Raw genomic sequence first — 9770 nt, forward strand, 5'->3', positions numbered from 1 at the left:
CTTTTCCAAAAGGGATGTGAATTTTTTCCCCTTTTCAGTCTTATTTAAACTCATCCTATGCAAACATATGCCGTAATAAGTTTGGACTGCATGTTGTGATTGTATTATAGTACTGTATGTCATTCACTACCTGTCACCTGCGTTTCACCTATTGAACTCTACTCTGCTGCTGTCAAAAGTTCATTGCCGTTATCCCCTCCTCTAAACTTTTCCTCCGACCGTAAATAAGGGTCTGCAAACATTTTGTGCCTTTATGCTAATAATCCTGCAGTCTTGTTTGTACCTCTTCTTATGCCTGCTATGAATGACGGAATCTTGTCTCAGATAGCACGCATTCGCCCGTCTTATATGGTCCAACACCCTTCCCTGCTTCTTCCGAGCCTCAAATCTAGTTACTGCGCATGCGCCGCCATGGTGTCCCACTGTGCGCATGCACCAGAAGAGGACGTTGATGCGCAAGCGCAGGATTTCGTGTGCTGGGGAGGCGAGGAGTTGTCAATCAAATGTAAGGAGGCGGAGTTAACTCGGAAAGTCTTAAGGAACGAAGATATGACTCTTATGCTCATTAGCATACGGCACAGTAACACTAAAAAATGTAATCCTAAAGTTACAGATCCTACTTAGAAGATAATTATAGGTTACACATACATGATTTTTCACCCATTTCCCCAAGGCATTGCTGGTTTAATAGGTAAAATGCTGGTGACCGGTTCCCTTTTATGGAAACTGTATCCAGACATAGTCCTGGCAATACACTCTTGTGGCATACATTTGCTTATAGAAACCTGTGTTGGTGCTTTTGGTATTTACAGATGTATACGTCAATCATATGGGCCAAATGTGATGTGAACAGAGCCTAATATATGAAAATATTGCTACTAAATTTCTTATGCTGCTTTCTGCATGGCTGGCTTTTCCAGGCATTAATATACTATATAGCAAAGAAAATATATATATATATAAATCTACAAGAACACAAAACCTCTTTAATAAATGATATCCTCTTTGACTTGGGCTTGACTTGCATGCTGGTAAACTGAATTGACAATTGTGGTGGACTGAATTACTTTTCTATGTATCTTCCGTTCGTTATTACTATTTATCATCGGTAACGCACAGCATGGCAGGAACCTTGCTCTAAGTGTAAGCCAGTTTTGATATGTCTTAATTTACTTTACAATGGTTACTAAATACAGGGATGAAGCGGCTCAGAAGCTTAGCTTGTCTTCTGGACAGACCCGTGCTGGAGTAACAGAAGTCGATGTTGCGCTCTTCCACAGAAATCGCACACACTCTCATGGTGAGAAATCTGGTCCAAATGATAAAATCAACTTCACAATTTTTCATATTACCTCCATTTTCATGAAGTGATGTGGCTCTAACAAAGTTTTAGGAATATTCCAATAAAAAGATTGTTAGCAGTAGTAACCATTGCTTATTATTTCTTCTTTATAGGGCAGGACTCTGACTCAGATAGCGAGCTTTCCCTGGATGAGCATAGCAGCTCATATGCTTCCTCTCGCTCTTCTGACAGCGAAGATGAGGAGATTGAGACAGAGCAACAGTGGAAACCAACTAGCCCTAAAAATAACGAGCGGGGGCCAGTACATAGCACCCCAAAAGGTAAGGAGTACCCAAAACTTGGTAGTTATTTCCCTGTATGAAGTAGTCCTAATGCTTATGTAAATAGCGTGTGCAACAAATATAAGAAAACACTTTATACACTTTGACTGCAACATTATTATCTGATCAAGCATCCGGGAGAAAAAACACCAAAAATATTGCAGATATTTCCCTGAAAAACCAGATGCCAGCACCAATTTTTCATAAAATAAAAACAACCTGACGTGATTTCTGTAAGGAACTACTCCATGTGAATCGTTTTTTTTTTTGTTTTTTTTCATTAAAAACTTTGCCTATAGCTACCAATCAGATTACTTCTTTAAGTTTCCAACTGATAGAAAAATGACAGCCGTGACCTGATTGGTTGATCTATGCAGCACCTCAGGTTTTGGGCTTGGTTCTTGCTTTCATTTATTAAGACCTTTTATATTTTTAGCTAATACATTTTATTTTGCTTCTCTGTACAGTGGATTTAGTACCGAATCACGTTAAACCTTACTGGCCAACTGACACTGTGACTGCCAGCGACAGTGAAGATCAGGATGGCAAATGCAAGTTGAAAGTGGAGACGAAAGTAAATGTAGAGCTACACAATGAAAACAAGGTCAATCACTGCGGAGACACCCCTCATGACAAGGAGAATGACGCTCAGAACAAGGATGGCAAACTTAACAGCAATCAAAACAATCATCAGCCAGAGCTCAGGAAAGGTAAAGCTAATCCATACATGTGTTTTCCCATGAAGCACCTATCCACAGAATTGCTGTACTCGGCTGTCACCGTCGAGCCCATAGACATTAAATAGAGTGGCAGCAGACATGCGCTCCTTTCAGAATCCTCCTCACTATGATCATACAGCGAGGGGGAACGAGGGTTGAGGGGGAGGTCCCACTGATGGGGACCCCAGCGATCACAGATTAATTACCTATCCTCTGGATAGTTGATAATTATGCTAAGTAAATGGGATTATGAAAGCTTTAAAATGTTATTCCAGACCTTAAATCTTAGGATAGGCCATCAATCTTTGATCGGTGAGGGTCCAACTCCTGGGACCCCCACCAATCAGTACACCGGCAGAGCGGCTCGAACGTACAAGCAGCTGTGCCAAGTACTGCATTCGCCTTAGAGTGCAAACTATTCTATTATACTATAAACCATTAGAGACTAGAAAAGACTAACCGTGTCACTGAATGTGGGTAACTGGCAGAAAGTTTCATGTGTGGAGGAAAATAGATTTCCCTCTTTACTCACTTTGTTGTCTTCAGTCCTGTCAAACTTCATAAACCGTTTCTAGATATATTTTTGAATTTTATGGAAAGCACTTTTTTTTTTTTTCTAAGTAAAGTTTATAGCTTTTCACAGCATTGCAACGACAGATCTTCCGGCAGTGTGTATACATCCTTAACGATTTGGATCAGATGAGACTGCTATCTGCGTAAGGAGTTAATACATTGCAATGATTTTCTCACAATTTAATATAACCAATAACAATCCAGCTTTCATACATGACAATGATGTATGTGTTCTTTTCATTGCTGTCCTGCCCATTATATTTATCTTATGAGTCACGTTTACTCAAGAGAATAAAAGCCATACATGACTTATTCTTCCTGGGTCACCCACGGTCCCATTCAAGATGTACTTTGGAGGATTTGTGAAATTAGTGGCAGAATATACAGGGCCCGTTGCAGTAGCCCAGGACACAATGCAGTAAATTGATACATATCTGGCCCGTAAAAGGGGAACCTAAAAGAAGCAAAAAGATAGAAAGTGACATGGAAAAGAAGTAGCTATGTTCCTGTTGTATTATTACAATAGAGAACTCCAATGATCGCGCACCGTTTCCATTTACCAATAATATAAGTCAGACGTACTCTGGATTAAAAAGAAAACGACACCGCTGCTAAACCTCATCAGTCGCTATCGCATAGTGCAGCTGGGAATGTCATGAATTCCTATTCACAAATATTGCATTTGTGGTCACATCAGTAATAAACTGCCACGCAAACACTCTTTGTGAGTTTGGCCCAAGTCAGATCATAGTATTTTATTCAGGTGCACGACGTTTGATTAACATTTACAATGCCTTTAACAGGTATTCTGAAAAACAAAGTGACATACCCACCACCGTTAACTGACAAAAACATGAAAAATCGTCTACGTGAAAAGTTAGCAGACTATAATCAAAGTACGATCTCATCAAGGACGTCCTCTGTATGTTCAAATGATGGTGTCCGTCCAGTAACGGACAATGCAATAACCCTCAAAAATTCACGGAGAGACCATTCTCGAGAACAGCTCAACGGTATAGCGATGAGTGTGCAAGTGGCACCTACAAATGGTGAAACTTCAGATTCTGAGTAAGTATAGAAAATAAGTGGGGCATTATATCGAATGTATTGAGCACTATTCTATAAAGCAATGGTGCGGAAACGTGGTGTGCCTCAGTGGTATACTGAGCAGAAGACCTCATCATAGGGGGCTTCCAAGTATCGGGACTCTTAAATGTGGGGTTTGAGATGAGTTTAATGCATGACAGCTACAATGCCAAGGGCTGATTTTATAGTTCGTGCTACCCAAAGTGCTCAGTATTATTATCTCCAGTTACGTAAACACATTCTTTTATGTGTTTAGTAAGACCAGGAATAGAATAGAAATATCACAATAATTGTGCTGCCCCATGGTAAATACAGCACTGAATTATTATATTATAGGGTAGCTAGCAATCTGATTTCTGTGGCGCAGACAGTCAGATTTTATTATATAGTAAAAGTTTCCTAAAGCAATGCAATGGGTTAATAGATCTACGTCCCATTACTAGTAAACCGGACTTTTGCATGGCCAGTGCAGTGTTCTATTTGCATGTTTGTTCTGTGAATACTTTCCTTCCTTGGACGTATGCATGACCAACAAACTAACATCATATTGGTATGCAGTTTTTATCTAACCCTAACCCCGCATGATCCCTTCTTTCATGAACAGCGGCAGTAACGAAACTTCAATTTGAACCATCAGGAAACTGTAAAGGCTGGTAGTGATCGGGAAACCTGGCCCCAAGCTTGTGATCCCCTCAACACCTGGGATAATACAGAAAAGCACAAGTGTCATGGTCGAGGATATATTGTTGCTAATGCAATGACCTAATATGGCAGACTTGTGACTGCTTCCTAATATACATATATCGGAAGGCTGTGCTATCAGCACCCAGTGCCAAATGTGTGATAATAAGAAAGGTTCCGTTGACCTGGATGAAAAGGACATCACAGTAGAATCTGGCGGATACCCGGAGCCATACATTGCAGAGGAGACTTCTTTGTGGTGCAGTCTAAGCGTACGACTCTTGAATCCATGTAAATACAATGGGACTACTATGTTGAAATCGCCATTCTACAGACGGCCCTTTTGTCGGGGGCCCGGTCAGTGCTGATTTGCTTGTGTTCCGTCACAATGTGACCTTCCAGCCTACTGAACAATATGCACCGGAATATGATACCAAGTGCCCTTCATCCATTTCACCACATTATAATGTATCTTAAAATCTCACCCGATGTATAAATCATATAACACTGACTGTAGATATTTTTTATATATTTTGTATGAAGACTTAAAAAAAAAGAAGCTCTTTTTGTAAATTTTACACTAGAACTAGTTTGTTTCTTTGATACTACGAGACCTGCTGATAACAGATATTTTTATATTACGATTGCACAAGGTTACTTGAATTTTACCGTTTTATTTTTCAGAAAATTCCTAATTTTTTTATTTTAAAGTGAAATTTTTAATAATGATTATTTTACAAAACTGTGCCCTAAGTCAGGACAAAAAATTGTTTAATTGTGCTGCCAAGTAAATGTTCTCCTTGTCATTACCATCAGTTCACAATGAATATTGCCTTCTATGTTTTCTTTGTTGGGGTTTGAGGCCTCCTAAGAATATCCAGTGTTCAACAATTTCAGAGCAACCTTTAATGTCATTTACAGCTGGAATACGATGTCCACCATAAAAAATATGTTCTAAAATGGTATGTGGTTCATCTTACCTGAAATCGACAATTCCTAGAATACTTCGTAAAATGTATTGTGACAATGTGAGTTGTCCTTGTTTAAGCTTTGTGTCCCTACATAGTACTGTCCCACACATTTTGGGACACATGTCCAATAATTGAATGTGTAATTGTATTTAAATTGCTCCTTCCAAATACAACTGAATTCAATGTAACTTTTTCCATTTTCAGTCTTCTAGTCTGTACGCACACAAGGTAGCCCTTTTGTGCTGCACAGAACATCCCACATCAACTCAGGCTAGCTTAAAGGAGTGGTCTGGGATTTGCAATAGAGCTAAAATTTTGTAATGTGCACCGTGTATAAAATCAGTCCTTGAAATCTTTGCTAGGAAACCACTGTGTGGGTGTTTTACATAGGCACGTTCATAGGGAGTCATAGGGGCCACTGTGTACTTAGACTTTAAAGGAACACTATACCTAGAAATGAAGAATAAAAGTAAAAAAATTGCCCATAGTTGTCCCTGGTCTCTATTTTAAATGGAGGGTGGAGCATAACAAAGGAGGCGGGGCTTAACATTCCTGGTGTCCTATTTCAGACAGAGCAGTGGTGGAAGGCTCCTTCTGCAGCCAGTTACCTTACAGCCAGACACAGGATTATGGAAAGGAGGAGGAGGGAGAAATGGCTGATCTTCTGGGAAACCTATTGAAGAATTATATATCTCACAGTTTTGATTGCAGTATGTAGCAGAAAATTATTAAAGGATAGGAAGGCATTAAGGGAGGAATTACTGTTATTTTTATTTATTTTCCTAATATACAAAGTTTTATAATGAATAATTTTATGAATGAGTGTGTGTAAACAAATACACACCTCCACAGAGAATGGCCCCCAAGATGTCTGCTCAGGGATGGCTTTGATGCAGGGTGTACATTACAAAGTTTTAGCACTTTAGTCCGAATATTAAGTTCAGGGCGCCCTCTTTAAAGTGTATCTGTCACCAATTTTAGAGGTTTAATCAATATTAGTTTATTATATTATATATTTCCCTTGTGAATACTCGGGTATATGGCATCTTTTATTTTTAACTTTAAAAGTGAATGAGTCTAAAGGGTTGGTTTATTCCTGAATGAGTCTAATTCTGAATTCAAATAGCATTTTGCTGCATTTTTCGTGGTGTTTTTTGATGCATTTTTTTTTAGTGCGGCCATATGTTACCTTAAATTCTACAGTGAAATATAATATGTACTATATACATCTGCGTTTTAGTTTGAGGCATTTTTGTTGCATTATATTCAGTGGCTGTTTTTTCAAAACGCAGCCCGCTCTGGGTGTGGCATTTTTTTCTCATAGACTTCTCTATAGAACTTCAAAAAACGCCAGAAAAAAAGCATGTACGATATGACTCTAAATTTAAAAAAACGCCAGAAAAAAAACACATATACATTTTACAAAACACTGGCATTCTATCATGCATCTATGTATAGAAGGCCTAAAGGCTGGAGCTGCAGTGAGGGCTCTGACCAATCAGAGTGGATTCAGTGCAGCTCAGCAGAATATGGGAGGTTATATGATCAGCCAATCTGCTGATAAAGCCTTTACTCTAAAGGGGCTGGACAAGGGTGGAACCCCTCATGAATATTCATGAGCAGCCAAGTCACAGATGAAATTCCAGATAGTTGCAGTGTAAATTACTGGAAGAAAATCACCGTGCAGAATATATTTATCACATAATTATTACTCCATAAACACAGATAAACAGCCTTTTGGTGACAGACGCTCTTTAATATGAGTGGGTGAGACCACCATCTATAGACCACTAGATAGTCGAATGTATCTAAACAGACGTGTGGATACTCACTTCATGTAGTCCGTACGTGCAATCCAGCATTGAGTATGGCATGAAGAGTACCATTAGGCTCCATAATAAATATATCTAACATTGTGGATACACTGCACAGTGGTTCCGTTGCTTTTGACCCACTGCACTTTAAGGCCCAAATTTCAGCATAAGGCCGTATGTTAATGTCAAGCGTACGTGAGGTTTGCACCGACTAGTAGGATTTGTTTGTTTGGAATAAACACGGCACAGGTGGTAGATCTCTGGTGGCGGTAAAGTGCCTTATAGCAAGTCACTAATTTAGCTTTTGTCCTACCTTGTATATGTTCTGCCACAGCATTGTTACCTGTTTTAGAGCCCATGGTTTTTATTTAAAAAAAAAAAAGGTCCACTTGAGAATACTTTATACTGTTTATGTCTACGTCAGTGCATTTATGTAGTCAGCCGGTATGCAATATCTATGTACACAGGTCCATTGCAGACACAAATTGTAGATGACTTCTGTACAATTGGATCATGCTCAATGTTTGGAAAGGCAAATAAGTGTTAAATATTGGCAAGGTGTTTTTTAATTTTTAAAATTATTTTTATGACAAATACTAGACACTGGATTTTTTACATGTATATTTATTAATGTACAAAACACTGGAAAAAAAGTACTGATGAGATGGAATGGTAAATTAAAATGTTCAACTTGTCCCTCGGTCTTGGCCTGTTATTAATTTATTATAAAATTTGCCAATGAAAAATGTATGTGGAAGTTTTGTGAACTTATGTCTTTAGTTAGTACACTGATTGTTGATAAAGACGCTGATGCTTGTGGCCTTTTCTTACTATCCACATATAGTGGAGGTGGCCACGGTCTAGGAAAAATAACAGTAATTACTTTTAATCAGTTTCCCTAGATTTACAAGGGCAGTCCTGCATTACGCTTCATACAGATGGCTGTTTAGTATCCGTGTTTAACCGTTCTTATTCCGGATGTAACACATTGTCACAACTGGACCCTGCATGCTTCTACTGAAACATAGAGCCCAATTGTGTTTCAAGTTTAGTTTAGTAGAACCATGCGGGGTCCATGTGTTACACCCGTACTACGCATAACATCTAGCACGTGCACTACCATTATTATATGTGATTAACTACAGACGAGCGTATTATACGTCCGTGTGCTGTGCTCTAACAAAAAACGGACAGCACCTGGACCTATGCAATTCAATGGGGCTGGTCACACAGACGTTGTTTTAAAGGACCGTGTGAAAGGACCGTGTGAAGGGCCTGTGAAAAAATAGGACGTTCCATTTTCGTCTGTTTTCACAGATCCCTCAACAGACCCAAGTCTGAGTTTACACTCCGTCGTCTGAATAAGCTCATGGGCATATTCTAGTGGATGCGTGGCTGCAGCTTATCAAGAGGAGATGGACCCCCGGTTTGATCATGCTGTAAGGCCTAGGCTATAGCTCAAAAAACAGAAGTATGTTTTACCTCTTTTGTCTTTACCTCGATTGTCTATTTGCTTCTATCCAAATGTGTACTGTAATATTCTCATAAACTTCATGTCCTTCAGACACAATACCTGGAAACCATTTTAAGTGCCGATTTAGTGTAGCGTAATTCAATAAGGCGGATCCAAATCTACTGCAAATGTTTGGATTTATCTAAAATGTATACCTATCTGTGTATATATAGATATATATATTTATTTATTTTTTTGACTGATTTGTTAAATGGAACCCTGGTAACTGTATAGGCAATGGTGAGGTGAACAGGTTATCCAGATCAACCTCTAAATAAAGTTATATATTATTTATTACAGTTACTTATATAGCGCCAACATATTACACAGCACTGTACAGAGGTCCTCTTTTTACTGTCCCCATTGGGGCTCACAATCTAAATTCCCTATTGGTATGTTTTTGGGGGAAACCAGAATACCCAGACTAAACCCACGCAAACACAGGGAGAACATACAAACTCCATGCAGATGTGTCCTTGGTTGGATTTGAACCCAGGACCGGCGCTGCAAGGCAAGAGTGCTATCCACTGAGCCACCATGCTGCCCTATAAGGCATATATGCCCTATATGATTATTCTCACCTTTAATTAACTTAAAATAAACTTTCTCAAGGTCTTTGGTCATGAGCTATTCCTGCCATTAAATCCCTGGTATTTACTCTAGTATGTATTGTTCGTAACATGTTCACATGCAGTGCTTTTCGATATAGAAAAATGCACAACAGAGTACTGTACAATAATATAAAAATGGGCTTATAACAAAGTCCCATTCACATACAGCAGGAAGAAAA

General features: G+C 39.0%; 1 protein-coding gene across 3 annotated transcripts in view; it reads left to right on the top strand.

Annotated features, from left to right (window-relative positions):
* Window positions 1-8162, top strand: part of CELSR1 (cadherin EGF LAG seven-pass G-type receptor 1) — a 142833-nt gene extending 134671 nt beyond the window's left edge. For 2 of the 3 annotated variants that reach the window (XM_075857228.1, XM_075857230.1), the window contains exons 31-35: window positions 1197-1300; window positions 1456-1623; window positions 2091-2333; window positions 3719-3983; window positions 4606-8162. In XM_075857228.1, the coding sequence (XP_075713343.1) occupies window positions 1197-1300; window positions 1456-1623; window positions 2091-2333; window positions 3719-3983; window positions 4606-4630 (805 nt within the window). In that variant the 3' untranslated portion in view covers window positions 4631-8162. The remainder of the gene's footprint in view (window positions 1-1196; window positions 1301-1455; window positions 1624-2090; window positions 2334-3718; window positions 3984-4605) is intronic. The other variant, XM_075857229.1, reaches the window with a different exon arrangement.
* Window positions 8163-9770: the final 1608 nt, after the last annotated feature.

This window comes from Rhinoderma darwinii, chromosome 3 (genome assembly GCF_050947455.1).
Source record: "Rhinoderma darwinii isolate aRhiDar2 chromosome 3, aRhiDar2.hap1, whole genome shotgun sequence".
NCBI classification, from domain to species: Eukaryota; Metazoa; Chordata; class Amphibia; order Anura; family Rhinodermatidae; genus Rhinoderma; species Rhinoderma darwinii.